Source organism: Dermacentor andersoni, chromosome 5, assembly GCF_023375885.2.
Source record: "Dermacentor andersoni chromosome 5, qqDerAnde1_hic_scaffold, whole genome shotgun sequence".
In the NCBI taxonomy this organism is placed as follows: Eukaryota; Metazoa; Arthropoda; class Arachnida; order Ixodida; family Ixodidae; genus Dermacentor; species Dermacentor andersoni.
In genome coordinates, this window is record NC_092818.1 from 45,732,201 (window position 1) to 45,749,553 (window position 17,353).

Genomic DNA, 17,353 nt, shown 5'->3' on the forward strand with positions numbered 1-17,353 from the left:
TCCTCTGCTTCTGTTTTACCTGGTGCACAAAATGTGGGACGATCTACCTGTGTTCCCTGATGTATGACTGCTGCCATATACCATCACCAATGGTTTGGCCCAACGACATCTACGTAGTAAACTGCATGTATGTTGCCATAGTAAAGCTTACACCCCCGCTTGGCGGCATCCACTACGGTCTTCTCTATCCATCTTATTTGGAAGAGGTCGAACTCTGATGGTGCGTCTCCGTAGTTCTGGCACTTTGAATCTTTCTTTTATATGGAAATCGTGTTGGATGCGTAGTCGAGCCAGGAGTAGTTGACCCGATTGTGTTTGGGCTAACTTTGTCTATTCATTTGTTAGATTGGCTTCTTTTAGCTTCTGGAAGGTGATGACCATTGCAAGGTCGAGAAGTCGCCCGTTAGAAGTGTATACCGGGAGATCGAGAGCCTTTTCCATCATTTTGCAGAGGATAACCTCTACCCCGCTTTCATCGCGCTTCCGCAAGTGGAAGTAGGGTACTGAATACAGGATGCCGCTAGTTATGAAAGCGTGAGAAAGCCGCACTGCGTCCTAGCTTCGTAACCCTGCTATCAGGTGTAGGTGAGCGGGCCTCCATAAGCGAAACCGTGGCTGCGCTTGGCGTGGCTCGCGTCCTGTCTTAGAGATAATCTGCGTTGGCTTGAAATGCATTGCGAGCCGAGATGGCTGGTCGGTTCATATGCGTTGTCTTGCCGTGCGCCCCCTAGTTTTGGAAGTCACGTACGCTCCCCTCTACACGCACTCTATCATGCTGGCGTCGTGACTGCGAGTTTCCGGGGTTATATAGTGGGCGCTTTTCATGTTTGCCTCTGAGCGCGTGTGAGCACACTTGCCAATTATTAGAGTAAGCGAATGTTTGCTCCACATTTCTGCATCCGATAAATCTACAAACCTTACTTCGTGTAGTTTTCTGATACATTGCTATCGATATCTATGTTTGGCCTTTTGCGCAAACCTGCAACTTTCTTGCTCGCCTTCATGGGCATCCATACAGAAAATGCTTCAGCAGTATTGTAGCCTATTGCATGGCCTAAATTTAGAGACTTTTATTCTTTATCTAAGTGGAAAATAAACGAAGCAGAATATTTTAAGCCTGAAAGCTCTCCTCTTTCTTTCGCCTCTCACCTGCCTAAAGCACACGTCATTGTAAAAGAGAGGCATAAAAATAATACAAGATGTTGGTTTACTACAACGAAGGCGAAAATCCTTATAGAAAACGGAACAAAATTCGAGCATGACGTTCGTTTAAGCAGAGAAAGCTATTGAGCTCTGTCGTGCTAATAATTATTGTGTTAATGTACTTTCTGAGATAGCTGTTTGTTACAATTATGTTGTAGCTCCTGCGCGTATTTCGTAGCGTGATTTATAAACAAAAATGGCCCATCAACTCGATTCAGCGCCGCGAATACACAATGCTAGACAACTTCCAAAGAAATTTTGAACAGTGAAGCACGAGATCCGCAAAATGATTGGTACCTCGTTGTGTTAAATGAGATTGAAAAGAATATGTAAATATGAAATAAGCCGTAAATAGCATATCCAGCTTTTCGGTACATCGGGGTTTATTTGGTGTGAGTGCCACCACGTGGCGTATTTACCTGCGGTGTTCTTCAATGTCTTTACTACGTCACTATATACATATATATATATATATCCTATCACGGCGGCAAACGACCCTGGAAAAACACACACACACCATTTACTCAGTAGCACATATCAGCCTATATTGTTAGATTGCAATATGGACTGGATCTGCCCACGAATAATGCTACACACATACCTGATGCGGGAAGGGAGAGAGCGAACGTTTAATGAGCGTTTCAAGGAAGAAAAACGCTTTCTTCACCAAATACGGCTGGTCTCCTCAGTCCAGGTAGCTCTTTGCCTTTGCTGCTTCCCTGGCCTGGTTCACCAGCTTGCGTTTGTCCTCCAAGTCCGGAGCCCCTAGCATGGCTTCCCGTGACTCTTGGCGGTCTTCTGTGCTTTTGTCTTCGGTTATGCTAGATTGAGCTTCTTGATTGTTGGGTTCTGCAAGGTGAGTACACCCCATCACCATGTGACCAATGGTTTCCGGCACACCGCACCACTGGCCAACGTATCAGAATTGGGTTGGATGCATCCTATGCATTCTAATGCTGTGCACATATCTGTATGTTTGGAGACGCCGCAGAGCAACTGTCTCTTCTCTGGTTAAACTGGGGTGTGGTCTTTCTTTCGAATTTTCTTTTGAATTTGTAACACTGCGGCATATCCGTATATTTCTTGGGAATATCCTCGGTCATCGTCGCCTTCGGATCCGCTCTGGCACGAAAACCTGGCTTGCATATCTCGCGCTGCCGCTTTTACCACTGCGCGTGCCGCCATTAACTTGTGACAAGACCACCGGACTACGTTGTTCTCGGGAACTTGCGTGAAGTTTAGATATTTCCAGCAGGATTTTCAGAGCTATGGTGGATATCATGCATTTATTGTACGTTGGGACACGCTAGTTAGTCGCTTAGCATTACGGCATTTTCGGGTCACGTGTACATGGCCAGTGGTATTGTCACCTCTTCGGCCCTGTCCGAATTTCTTGCGACTATCACGACAGCGGCCTTTATCTCGCCTTGTGTATTACCTGCGGTTATTGCGAAAGCAGGTGTCCCTGGATACTTTGCCGCATCCGTCCATCTTGTGTAAGGGTGGTCTTGAACAAGTGCTCTTGCTCTTGCCCCTCTTCCTTGCTTATAAAATTTTGTATGCACATTAACAGTGGTAATTCAATAAGAAACAGCTTGTTCTGAAAAGATTCTTTTCTGATCATTATAAACCGGCACGTTACTAGCGGAAATCACCGAGTTAACAAAGACCTTCATTGAAGGGTGACACACACCTACCGGCGGCACACGCCAAGCGAGCCAACCTGGAAGCAAAGAGGTTCGTGATGAGCAGCATAGACCTAGTGGCACATGCTGTGCGCTCCAAATCAGCATTAAACAGACTCATTGAATAACGGTAATGCCCATACCACATACTCAAGGCGGCAACAGCAGTAAGTCATGTCGATGTGAAAGAGATTCGCCGAAGTGTGGCACAATGGTACACAGTGCCACATACCTAGAGACTTAAGTTGGTCTAACAGTTGGTTTCGAACACTGTTCCTTCAGCGCAGTAGCCCGACATGTTAATTATTCGGCCACGGCCTACTATGAGACCCAGGTTTATGCGAAAACGGTTAGTTAGATAGATATATGGATAGATAGATAGACAGGTGGAATGATAGATAAGTAGACAGACAGACAGACAGACAGACAGACAGACAGACAGACAGACAGACAGACAGACAGACAGACAGACAGACAGACAGACAGACAGACAGACAGACAGACAGACAGACAGACAGACAGGCAGGCAGGCAGGCAGGCAGGCAGATAGATAGATAGATAGATAGATAGATAGATAGATAGATAGATAGATAGATAGATAGATAGATAGATAGATAGATAGATAGATAGATAGATAGATAGATAGATAGATAGATAGATAGATAGATAGATAGATAGATAGATAGATAGATAGATAGATAGATAGATCATTAGCCCACTGAAAGTGCGCGAAGTACTCTAAGGATGATAATCGCATTAAAGGTGAAGAAGGCGGCCTCAGCTATTGCTTGATCTGGACTTCTACTCCCCACTGTTGACAAGGACCTGTCATACCCCACTCATACAAGACGCGTTTTGGTGGTTGTGACAAGGTGTGTGGATAGAGTGCTTCAACGCTGATTGCAGTAATGTCGACATTCATCGTGAGATGAGCGCTGTCAGATCTTTTTCCGCAGCAGCTGGTCACTGAATCAGGCATGACGCCGGTACTTTGCTGGTACTCACGATGAACACTGCGTAAATCCACACATGACGCGAACGCATAAGAATGAATACTATCCAAGACACAACAACGGGAAGTTTGATAAATCATACAGAAACAAACGAGCAGGGGAAATTCAATGCACTTGACCTAACGAGCACGAGCGGTATTCACCTAATGACATAATGCAAAGTGTACGAAAACAGGTAAAAATAAAAGAAACTACTGCGTGTGAACCCAAAGAGCACAGAATTCGCCCAGCCACGAATATGTTTCTCTCGCGTAAGCTACATAGGGTATGCTAGCTAACGTTAGCCAAATTGTTGTTTGTGTAATATCTTATTATTCTTTTTCATAATTAGCCCAGTAATTGGTACACAAAGATATTTTGGTAGTGGACGATTACAGCCCACCATATAGGGCTGGTAACCGTTTATTGTACCAGTTTATTTTGGAATATATATTTACTTGGCTAACGCTAGCTGGTGCGCACGGTATGATGCGCTAAGTGGTGCACATATTCCCCAGGAGAAGCAACAAAACCAAGCATAGACACATAAAAACAACTATAGCAGGTACCGCGTAACCGGCAAAACTAGAGATTCCGGGTAACCGCTGGATAACATTGGCTTTTTCCGAAAGAGATCTCGCATCAACTCTCAAGTGTTGGTCTCTCATACGCAAACTCTCCGTGCACGAAAGGGTACTGCTTACTTGTTCGTTGCATTCTTGATGTTTTGGTTTCGCCGCTCTTGCACAATCAACCGTTCACGTTATGAATAGAAACACATTTTCCTCGACGCGGACTTCCTCGTTTGGGCGTTCAGATTAATGGCGCTAGTTTTTCACGAAGCATAGATATAGTCAAGCATTGATTTTGACTTTCGTTTTCTACATTTGCTCTGACAAAATAAAGAAAGAAGAAATTGTTAGTTTTATTCCACTCCACGTTGGTTTTCTCTACATAAGGTACCGGTATGCATGACGTGCGATACCAGTGAATGGTACAACACCTTCATATACAAGTCCACATATATATCGGCCGAGCCACTCAGCGACCCAGCAGGCAGCAATGCCAAACCCCGGGGTTAGGCAAAGAAAGCTTCGCTTTAATAAAAATATTTGCCATTTACATTCCCTCATTATGTACTAACGCAAATAGAGCGTGTAAAAAAACCATTGGGAATAAAACCAGGATAACGTTCTTCCTGAGATGGTCCCGCAGTGCCCTACTCTTGATAGTAGCAGGCATTGAGTGTACGCACCTGTATGTACGAAGCTGACAAAGCTTTATCGTTGTACATGTAAGGGCCACTTACCAAGCGGTAGTTGTGAAAGGAAAGTTGATGGAAATAGAAAACCGCGCAATTAGACTGCTTCCAGCACACCACTTGCCTCATCTGCGAATTTCCCTTAAATACGCAGAATTTCACTGGCGTGACCTGGCGTTTTCTATTCTCGAGGCTGTTGTGGTAATGAACAGTGCATCCATACTGTGCACGTGGCTTGCGCGATGACGACACTTCGTTTGTCGTCGTCGAAACGCAACCATCAATATCACACCTTTAACAGCAAACACGGGCGAGCGGTCGTACCGACGAGGCAGGTCTTGGCCATTGACCTTCGAATCTGCCTTCTATGGGCGCGAACGGCCTGGTGTCCAACCAGGAACTCGCGCTGGACTCGTTTAGTGCACAACTAAGTGTCGAACACATCCGTGTGCCAAAACATCCCTCGATGCTGGCAATGACAGCCTTGCTAAATAACTCAGTTTAAAACAAAGCCAACAAAAGAACGTTGTATTACAAAAATACACATATAGCTGCATCAACATACATGATGTTATTAAGGTAACAGAGTCACAGGTAGTCGGAATCAAGTTTGGTTTAAAAATGATTTTTTTTTACAATAGCAAGGAGGTTAAATATTTCATATTCGTGTTTAAGCGATTCAAAATTGATACAGAGAGAAAAAGGTGAGGTGGATTTTCCTGAATGACTACGCATACTAGGAACGAGAGACTACTTTGCTTGTGGAGGGAGCGCAATTAGCATTAGAGAGAAATGTAGCAATATATACCGATATGCTACTTGTGCATGCATAAGGAATTTTTCGTATCCTTAACATAAACACACCCGCTACTATGATACCTCAGGCTCTCTATTTCTTTTTGCATAGGCCACACACATATATTCCTGCAACATCTCAAATCATATCGGACATGAAAAGCAAATAAATTAACCTACAAACACGAGCAGAAGAAATTTGATAACGTAGCCGTCGCCACCATGCTGTCACCACTCGTGTGTGCAAAAGCCGTACAACGTTCGCCGCTTGGAACTTTATAGTTCCACGTAGTTCTTCAATCAAGAATTGTGCTATCAAAAAACTGCTTACTCAGCTTGATAGGATGTGCATTACGGTGATGCGTTTTGGAAATAGAAGTTACGTACTTGGTTAGTTGTTTAAGCCGGCTCGCGGAGGCTCGAAATGTTTGTATCCTGAGCAACGAGAATATTTGCATCCCGAACTATCTGAACGTGCCTGCATTCACATGCGCAAATATTATGAAAAACAGGCCCGAGTTAGTAACAAACATGATACGCAAACAGGCTGAATGCGAGCAGCTTAACAAAAATGTAAACCTACAGAAGCACGCACACACACCTGCATTTGGTTGAGTGCGACCTGTTCTTGCGTGTTGCATCCGCAGACTCTTACAACCCTGACCTTTGAACCCATTTTCAGAATTCTATCTCCGCCTTATCGGGGCAACGTTTCTCGTAAATATTCGCGGCAATGTCCAAGGGCGCAATTCATTATCTACCACAGCTATCACGGGCTATTGTAGTAGGAACACTTGCGCCCTCCCGAGAAATGCTGAAGAGAAACAACGATTTCAGCACGTGTTCCATAGCATATATTGAGCATCGGTATCACCTGTGACACAGAGCCTTCGAGTTTATCTACTGTGACTTTAGCACAGCGAAAGCCTTAAATGCCTTCTTCTTGCAGCGCATTTCTAAGCAGTGGATCTATATTGCTCCTGATTGCAGCCTCCGAGCCCACCGACTTGTCGCACAATGCCTTTTATTAGGTCTCTGGTGCAACGGTTGGGTTCATGACCGATGTCTCTCTCGCGTCGCAGAATAAAACGCGCCCAATACTGAAGCTCCAGCTGCATAAAAGCAGGAGCTTTTCCTCAACGGATAGCAGTCGCAGCGATATCGCACTCAGGTGAGTGTAAATAATTTTGCTTACTAATCTTGATGGGAACTGACACACGGCGTGCGCTGCAATGGTGCATGCGGTGCACAGGTTTTTCTCAACCCGCAAGCGCCTTCCCAGTAATCCGCTGAAGATATGTGCGATGTAGTATATTATGTAGTAGTTCGATGTAGTAGTTCTCTAACGTGCAGCTAAAGATAAGGTGATGAAGCGAGTAGGCCCTTACAGCGTACTAGAACTACTTCTCAGTGCAAAATCGTGCTGTAAATAACAGTATGCGTTCAGTACAATTTTCCAGTTTTTCCCACGTGCCTGCAACTGGCTTATGTCATCTCGCTAAACCCGGGGATCACATCCCAGATATGGCGGCCGCATTTCGGTAGAAGCGAAATGCAAGAACTTTCGTATACCATGCATCGGGTGCACGTGAAAGAACTTGAGGTGGTCAAAATAATTCAAGGGTCCCACTCCCTAGGGCATGGCGTGCCCCATAGAGATTTTCTCGCGTCAAACCCGGCAATTTATTATTTATTTCAAATATCAATAAATGCATGTTCATGAAAATTGAATGGAACAAATATAGTGCAGACATGAATAAAAAAAAAGCACAACTATATTCAATGCAACTCATCTTGCTTAGAAGCGCTTTGTCATCCCCTTCAGACGTCTGCAACTCGCTGCATTGGTGAATGCCTCAAGATCATTGCCTAGATAATCGCCCCTCGCACGTAACGCAACACTCTTAAGCAAAATTACAACCTTTAGGTCATATCTTGCTACATAAAATTAATCGTCATCTGTCTTGTCCGCATTTCATTTCTTAAACACTGAGAGCCCTGTACTTCCAAGTCATGAATGGCATGCGTGTTATAAGCACGACCGAACATTCTCGACAGGAAAGTAGCGCGCGCAGCGTTCTCAAGAAAGGAAACGCAAGCAAGCAAATGACAATTATTGTTGTGTGGCAAGATACGACATAAAGGTTGTACATTCGTACATATGTTTAAGAGTGTATATTCATATACTTAATAAAGATGCGTCAGCATATGTCCAGTGGCTGGGCTCGCCAACATTTCTGTTCGCAAAAACTGGTCGTCACCAACTGGCTACCTTCATTGTTGTGCCCGACGTTTCGTTTGGATGACGCCTGCTTAGCGTGCCCGTTACAGCATACAAAATTCCTCGTGAGTGGTAACCCCAATTTTTTTCAGGCGATATTCTAGTATTCGTTAAGAACGTTGCTCTTTTCATCTGCATTTTCTCACATTCTTGACAGCTTGTTTATTCCTCTTGATTCCTTTGCCCACCGTCGAGATGCGTACACTTCAATTTTAGGATATTTCTACGGTGCGAAATTTGACATTAAAAGGTACCTGCTGCTGTCGCATTCAAGTGAAGTAAGAGCGTCTCTCGTTTTTGTGGTTCGGTTAAAATTAATTAGTTCTGAAGGTTTTAGATACGTTATTCAATTACACCAGAGGAATGCACTTCTACCGACGGCGGCAGCTGTCATGTTATAGCGGCTCTCACTTAACGCGCGGCACCTTAACTCTAACGTAACGAGTGGTGTGCCTGTAAATCGCTCGAGCAAGTTTTGCTCTGAACTATAATGCCAAATGAAGGATTCGGGAAGGGGAGGGAGGATATGTAACGCGTCCGTCCCGTTCAGGATGTCACCATTATGTGATACAAAGAGCTCATGTTCGCATCTGAAGTGCGAAAACAAGCAGCTTTGAAATATTTGCTGTGCTTATCCAGCAATGCCTAGCATGAGAATGCTGGCTTACAATGAACGTAAAATAAACAATCCAGCATCGTCGGAAGGTAGTCACTCAGGGACTATTACCAGACTGTTTATATTCAGCTCAAAATAATTTGCCCTTCGCCGATTGTAAGACCCTAACCTAAACATGTATTTTTTTCCTTGCGCTTCTAAACAGCATGGTGGCACAGCGTGGTGTCGTGCTGTCCTCGGTAGCCCTGGCGGCCCTGTCCCTGGTATCGCTGGGCAGTGCAAGGGCGCTCTCGGGGTGCCCGCCCGCGGACGACAAGGACTCCGATGCCACTTTTATCGCCAACCCGCTGGACTGCTCCTCTTACTTCGTGTGCCAACAGGTATACGGCGGGTGCTCGGGGCAGACAATAATCTGCGTTTATAACACAGCATTTCCCTCGCTAGGTTGTGGTGAGGGGAGTTCTTTAATTCTCATATGCCTAAATTTTGGAAAAGCAGCTGTGCTGCACCGATACTGTCAGAGAACAGCAGTACTAACGGGCCTGTTGCTGGTGCTAGAAGCACTCACATGAAACTGGGTTAATAATAATAATAATAATAATAATAATAATAATAATAATAATAATAATAATAATAATAATAAATATAAATATTATTAATAATAATAAGAATAATAATAATAACATATTTTCATAGTACACATTTTCCCAAGTGAAGCACGATCATACGTAGCCATCCTCCATCGCAGAAGTTATTTTCAGGTGCATAATTCCTCAATTCACCAACCGCTGTTCTACGCACTCTGAAACATCTGTACATGAGCCTTCTTGCGTACATTGCCCCCCGCCTCCACCGAACGTGGCAGGTTCAGCTAGCCTTGAATCAGATCTGAATCAGCACCTAGTGTTTATAAAATTTCCAACTCAACAAATTGACAAATAAATGGGAAATACAGTGTTGAGCAAAAGGAAAGAAATCACAAAAATGAATTCCGAGTCGAGAGTGCGAATATCCACGGCTCTAGCTACAATTCCACTCGACTGAAGTCCGCTTTTCATCCTGGGTCTGTTCTCTGGTTCTCTGTCCTCTTTTGTTTTTTGCTTTTCATAAATGGCATTGCTGAGAACATCTTTATGGAAATCCGGCTTTTCGCAGATGGAGTGCGTACTATATGAAGAAATTTCTTAGGGACGAGATAAGGCATTATTGAACAATACATTGACCAAAATATAAAAGTGGTGCTACACGTGGCAAATGTCTCTGAATAATCGAAAGACTGTGGCGATGACAGTAACCCGACAAAAGAACCCTGAATTTGACGTACAACCTAACCGGTCAATCCTTGAGTGTCGTACATAGCTATAAGTACTTAGGAGCAATTATCGCGCCTGATCTGCGATAGAATGAACATGTAGTGTATGTTGAAAATCCGCCGTGGTTGCTCAGTGGCTACCGTGTTGAGCTACTAAGCACGTGATCACGGGACTGAATCCCAGCAACGGTGGCCGCATTTTAATGGGAGCGAAATGTGACAGCAGCCGGGTACTTAGATTTAGGTGCACGTTAAAGAGCCCCAGGTGGTCCACATTTCCGGAGTCTCCCACTAAGGCGTGCCTCAAAATCAGATCCTACTTTTGGCACGTAAAACCCCAGAATTTATTTTTAGCCTATGCTGAAAAAAGGGCATTGAAACAATTGGGCTTTCTTAAAATAGAATTGTGCAATTCTACGCTTGATATACAACTTATAGCATACAAAGCATTTCATAATCATCGTCATCAGCCTGGTTACGCCCACTGCAGGGCAAAGGCCTCTCCCATACTCCTCCAACTGCCCCGGTCATGTACTAATTGTCGCCATGTTGACCCTCCAGACTTCCTGATCTCATCTGCCCACCTAACTTTCGGTCGCCCCCTGCTACGCTTCCCTTCCCTCGGAATCCCGTCCGTAACCCTTAATGACCATCGGTTATCTTCCCTCCTCATTACATGTCCTGCCCATGCCCATTTCTTTTTCTTGATTTCAACTAAGATGTCATTTACGCGTGTTTGTTCCCTCACCCAATCTGCTCACCCAAAGCATTTATCCGACCAATATTAGGATATACGGCATCTGTATGGGACTCTGGAGAGACTCTAACACTGCGTGATTGTAAAGTGTCCAAGCAGGTTTATTTTAGTTAGTTAGTTAGTTTGGGTTTAGTGGCACAAAGGCAACTAAGGCCATGCTGCGCCAGTCACAAGACAAAATCAAACGGAACGTTAGGGCAGGTGAACCTCCATTACATTATAGTTGGTGTAAATAACCGGTTTTTTCTAAAAAGTCGAAGAGGTTAGGAATTGGCACTAGGGGGTCATCTGCTAGTAATAGGGCAGGGTGTAATGGAATGTGCAATTTATACAGGCTGTGTAAAAACCTCCGTCTCAGTGTATTCATGTGTGGACATGTTATTAAGATGTGCATGACTGTAAGAGCTTCATTACATTTTTCGCAAGTTGGCGGGTTTTCTTTTCGAAGAAGGAAATTGTGCGTCAGATGTGTGTGTCCAATTCGAAGTCGACACAAGATCACCTCGTAGAATCGTTGCTGGTGACTGCATGATTTCCACTCGCCAATTACAGGTTTAATTAGATGAAGCTTGTTGCTTATACAAGTGTCCCAATCGCGTTGACATTTTGACGTCAAGGCCTTCCGAATCGCATTGACGCTGTCTTTATATGGAAGTGCTGTATTTTGAATGTTTTTGTACGCTGCCATTGATGGGCATCTATCCGCCGCTTCGTTACCCAATATTCCAACATGGCTTGGTACCCAGCAAAACTTAATTGATCTGCCATATTTGTTTGACGTTAATGCATTCAAAATATCGCTTAACAAGGGTTCACTTTGGGATTTCATGTGTAGAGCCTTCAGTACGCTTAATTAATCTGTGTATATGACAGTGTTTTCAAGTTTGTCAGCAATGATCTTTTGAACTACCGTCCATATCGCGTACACTTCGGCTGTGTAGACAGAGGCATGCTGAGGTAATCGAATACTTGTTTCCCAATTTTATGTTACGGCCCCTACACCCGCGTGTTTGTCCGTTTTAGAACCATCAGTATAAAATTCTATGTAGTTTATATACTTGTCTTGAAGAGAGCGGAATTCTTGTATAATGTGTTCATGTGGTGTGTCTCTTTTCTTTAGATGTGTTAGTGTCCAATCACATAACGCTATGAAATCACACCACGGGGGTAAACGTTCTGGCTTTCTGGCAACCTGGAGGACTTCCCGAGGGATGTCATGATCCCGACAGTATTCCTCGTATTTTTTCAATCACTACATTTGGCGCTTTTGCAAACTGCCCAGCTAGAGCAACTCAAAACGCCGCGGTATCACGAGAGGCTAAAATTTCTCTAGCAATCACACCACGACATGTTAGAAATCGAACAAAGAATGCTCATCAAACGTGTAGCATGCCGTATTATACGTTCTTACGACCCCGAAAAAATGGCCGAGGGCTCATGCAAAACAAAAACATTTAAAAACACATTCCTCCCTCGCACTACCTCCGACTTTAGTGTACTTCCTGCAGATGGGGTGACGAGTCCAACGATTGATGTATTTTTTAAAGCACTTTGAAATCTTGATCTGTGGAATATCTGCTAGTACTTTTTTCACATGGAATCTAGTAAGATCTATAACTAGACATTTTGGTGTTCTTCCAAATATGCTTGCGTTACTTCATTTGATCATTCCTGTAGTTATACTTATTTTCTTCATACCTGCAGTTTTTTATTTCAACTACATACTTTAATCAATATTACTACAGGAATTAGCGTTTTTCGTGGTTTGCGTTGTAAAAGTAACACTCAAATTTGTAATTAACGTTTTTCAAATATTCTATTTTAAAAATTTTTTTCTACTCTTTCTTGTAGTTGACATGTATAATCCTCACAGACTACGTGACCGCTAATTGTGTATTGATATGCTTGTATTGGATTTTCACGCATGTTATGTTACGGAACTCTGCTCATGTAGCGCCTATTGTGATACACTACTGTGAATTGCATTTAATAATCACTCCAAATTAAGGAAGGACTGAATTACTGGCTGGTGGAACATAAATCAAGAACATCAGCTCAGGATGTTCGCTATTAAGAAAACACTGCTTCTAAATAAAGTGAAAGCATTTGAAAAGTTTATCGTACATGCGCACTTTCTGCTAGTTAAGTAAATCAATTTCCTTTGTCTTTGTTTCCTAAGCCACAGTTTCTGTTCATGCCGATTATCAAGCAGTGTCATTATAAATTTTTACTGTTAGCGCAACTTTCGCACGCACAAAGCCATTTCGTTTCTACGCCTGTGTCTAAGCTCCATAATAGGATTATGCCCTAGTTTGGACAGTCGGCTAAAATCGCAACAGTTTGCGTTTTCTACCACGCGTTTCTTCAAATCATTAGTCGCGTTATGTGAAGACTTTCGCCATGTTCATTATTGTTCCATGACACGCGTTCGCGAGAATTTCTAAAGTTAAATTACCAGTTAAAATACTTGCACGTATGTGATGTGTGACATTTTGTAGTAAGGTCGTCTCTGTGGCATGTGTGACATCCACATATTAATTAGGCTTAATCTTCATTTCTTTTCAGCCCATAAGCTTTCCCTTACAAACACTTAATGGCCTGAGCTTGAAACACTTCACGACGCTTCGAGTTAGCCAGCACGAGTGCCTTACATTACACCAAAAACGCTCCTGTGAACACTCGTTCATGCTGTTGGGACCTGCAACTAGCTTTCGTGGGAGTGCATCTTAAAGCACTGTTCCTAAACCATTCCATATTTCGAATCTGGTATCGCGTGTTTCTGTCGGAGCGCATCTCATTGTATCGCCTCAGACGGCACCACTTCCACGCCAAAATAACACTGTCTTCGTAAAATGTCCTATTTTCCCGCTTACCCCCAGGGACTTCCCGTGCTTATGCCATGTCCGGCAGGCCTGCTATTCAACGACGCTCTCAACGTTTGCGACCACGCTTATAATGTAAGCTGCGTGCCGCTCTACCCAACATTCACCACAAAGGCTCCACCACCAGCCGAAGCCACCACTAAAAAGATTGAGGTTGAGGAGAAGGTAGTCAAGGAGAAGGTCCCTCCACCAGCCGAAGACGATGCCCCCGCTACCAGCAAGAGCGATGGGACCAAAGTCGAAGAAGAAGCGCCCGCCTCCGTTGATGCTGGGACCGTCACGCAGGCAGCCGTTGTCAGCACCAAAGTCAACGATGACGTGAACTCGGTAGGAAAGCCCGTTGAAGGCACCAGGGCCGAGGCACCTGAGCAGAGGGATGCGGGCAACGTGGCTGGCGGAAACGACGATGTCAACCACGCCGTGTTGTGAACCTATCGGAGGAACTTCAGAGACTTTGGCTCTTGGTGGAAACATGCGTGGGACTCAGGAGGAAGGATTCGTTGGAATAATCAATTCTGCAGACTCATTCATTCAGGATTACACGCGATCACAGCACGTCTTCCAAATTACAGACTGACAGCACCGTGAAGAAATAAAGAAAGTGAATTGAATTTCAGCTTTCTGTTTTCGCGTCCACAGATTGGCTGTTTACACCTGGTTGTCTAAGAAGGTTCGCGGCAAGGTGACTCAAATAAATAGGCGCGCACCTTCACACAAAAAAGCATTTAAAATAGCTAGTGTGCAGCACAACGTAACTGGCGCGATGGCTGGCAGGGGTGACATGTAGAAGGTGAACTTTATGCGTAGGAACGCCAATAAGGGCTCCCGGACTTGCTTGTTACTGCATGCGCGACGAATTTTAAACCATAATACAAATTTAAAGAATAGCAATAAAATTTCGGAAATGTTCAATATATTCTTTCCGAACACCTCGCATTTTTGCTGTCGGCCCTGCTTTCCAGAACTGTTGAAGAAAATCATTTTGAGCACTTTAAATTTGTTTTATTGTACTTCGTTAATAGCTGCATGTTCGAATCAGATAGTGCCCGTTGATTTTAGGCAACGCTTGTAGAATGGCGGTCTGCAGCCAAAATGTAGCGCTGTGTGGATGGTCGATAATCTCGCTGACAGTGATGTCTCCCAAAGAGAGTGGCGTAGCGTAGTGTCACAGCCTGGTCTTTCTTGGTAGCCAATGCAATGGTTCCACAATATCAGTCTTAAAACAAGCAGAACGCACTCTGTCTAAATTTTGAGAAAGCGTTTATTAAAGTCGCTAAACGAACGCCTTCTACTGAAACCCTCGCACTTAAACCTTAACCCCATTGTCGTACACTCGGTGCGTGACTTCCTTAGTAATCAAGAGTTTGTCTGGGCTAACAACTGTGGGTCTCTTAACACTGTAATGAAGTGATTTGCGCTTGTTGGTATGACATCGTGTTGTTTATAGCACGTGAAAATACAAGGACGGAAGGAAGATGTGACACACGCAGGCGCTATTTACAACAATCTTCATTTTGAGCAAACGACCCATACATATCTACAACTTTTTCGCATACGTCATCATACATGCGCTGTTTGCAAAAAAATGCCTTACCTTTACGCACTTGAGCTAACTCTTGGTGGGAAAGGGCAATTGATGGTTTTGAAACACAGTTATTTCCTAGCCTATCAATCACTTCTGCTTTGATAATTTTGCGAGTTAATCTTCCTCGGGCTCTTCCCATGATGGAGCAGTCTCTGCATGCTGGAGCACACATCGAGTGGTCACCATCATCCGCTCCGGCAACAGCGCACATGCAATGCCTGCAATGACCGTCCAGGAACTGACCCCGCTTTTCTGCTACATTATACCAGTGTTCCTGTAAACGCTCGTTGAGGCACCTTCCGCTTTGCCCCACGTAGTTTTTCTCACACTTTCAAGGAAGGTTGTAAGCAACTGCTCCTGCACTTTGAACACACAGTTCCTGGTGTTTCTTTTTGCACATGCGCTTGTCAGACAGGCCTGGTCTGGCTAGTCTTCACAGACATTGCAATTTTGTAAGAGATGAAAAGACAACCCTAACATTCGCACGTTGACCTAATTTCCCCAAACGGTGCAATACGCCGTGGATAAACGGAATGACAGCTACGCTCCTCTTATCTACACAAGGCAGGCTGGCGGAATTCTTTGATAACTTCGACTTCAGTAGACCCCAGCAACGCTAATAAATACAAATGCAGGGTAACCTGCCAAACGAAGACGGAGGATCTGGTTGTTGACGCTTTTGGTCATCAGCTCAGGGCATGACTTACATAATGCGTATAGAGTGCGCCGACTGATATGAGAGCAGTGGCTTGTTCGCACGAGACTCGTACTTCCCGCGTACATGGTCGTTGCAAAATAAAATCTTAATGTCAAGATGTCGAATACTTCCGTCAATCGGCAGTTCGTGCGTTACTTTTAGAGGAGATAAACCGTCGCATTTAAAAGAAATTGCATAAGTGGTTAAAAAATTAAAACAGTTAGGGCTGCAGTCGGGTGGAACTAAAAAACCATCGACGTATCTAAAAACTTTTAGAATCGTAAAATCTGGCAGCCGACCACTCATGTTCTTGTCTAGTTTTGCTAAGAATATATCTCTAAGGATGGGAGCTATACACGATCCGATACAAACTTTCCCCTTCTGTATACAAGGTTGCCCTTCCCACAGTATGAAAGTAGGAAGAAGATAAAACTAAGAAGTTCTAAGGCAACGTTTCCAAAGGTGTCAATAGAACACTGAACGCTGGAGAGCACACCTGAATGCGGTAAGGAATAAAACAGGTCTGTTATGTCTACAGAGAAGGACTTAATATTTTTATGTGTGGACGACCTGAAGTAATCCAGTACCACACCAGAGTTTTTTTTTACGAAACACAGGTCCTGAATTGGCAGCGTCTAGAGCATTTTTTGACGATACAATTCTGTACATTTTTGCCAGGTAAAGTTTTCCGACACAATGGCTCAAAAAGGTGCATCAATGTTTTGTGTCTCTACACTAAAGAACACATCAACGCAATCAAGCTTGCCTGGCAACTACACCCTTCGTAACACCATCTAAAGGCAGGCATTTACAAAGCTTCTTTGCTTTCGCTTTCACTTTTGACAAGCACGAATTTGTACATGGATAAAAATTCGTTTACTGCACCTGAACCTTTTTCGTTGAAGGCCTCATGAGACAATACCGCGAAACCTCCTTTCCTTATCTGCGGGTTATACGAACAGCTTTTTGTCCTTCAAGACAGAGGCTACGCGTTTTACAGATACCTTTGGAACCGCTGGTTTGCTATGGATCAAGGCACCGACACCGTCAGACACACACCGCACAGCGTCGTCTCCGGCGGTGCACTGGGAAACATGTCTGACGAGCGAAAGCAGCTCCGGAGGAGTCCTTTTTTCGACGGCGAACTTTGGCCCTAGGGTGAGCACGCGTTGCACATTGTTAGGAACACTTTCCCGTTGAAGAAAATTAACTTTCCCTTTTGGCGCAAGCAACTTGTCGGGGAAGAGCCAACGCAATTTCTTGAGTTGAACCTGCGACAAGGATTCC

The 17,353-nt window shown here is 44.1% G+C and overlaps 1 protein-coding gene across 1 annotated transcript; it reads left to right on the top strand.

Annotated features, from left to right (window-relative positions):
• Positions 1-6,817: 6,817 nt before the first annotated feature.
• Positions 6,818-14,395, top strand: LOC126530037 (uncharacterized). Its single transcript, XM_050177499.3, has 3 exons — positions 6,818-7,107; positions 9,039-9,213; positions 13,782-14,395. Exons 1-3 carry the CDS (start codon positions 6,992-6,994, stop codon positions 14,211-14,213), a joined length of 723 nt encoding a protein of 240 aa, XP_050033456.3. The 5' UTR covers positions 6,818-6,991; the 3' UTR covers positions 14,214-14,395.
• The last annotated feature ends 2,958 nt before the right edge of the window (positions 14,396-17,353 follow it).

Bases quoted from the DNA above. Each gene is read 5' to 3' on its own strand.
- LOC126530037 (XM_050177499.3), top strand. From the start codon at position 6,992: ATGACCGATGTCTCTCTCGCGTCGCAGAATAAAACGCGCCCAATACTG. The intron at 7,108-9,038 runs GTGAGTGTAAAT...GCTTCTAAACAG, and splicing joins CGCAGCGATATCGCACTCAG to CATGGTGGCACAGCGTGGTG. The intron at 9,214-13,781 runs GTATACGGCGGG...GCTTACCCCCAG, and splicing joins CTTACTTCGTGTGCCAACAG to GGACTTCCCGTGCTTATGCC.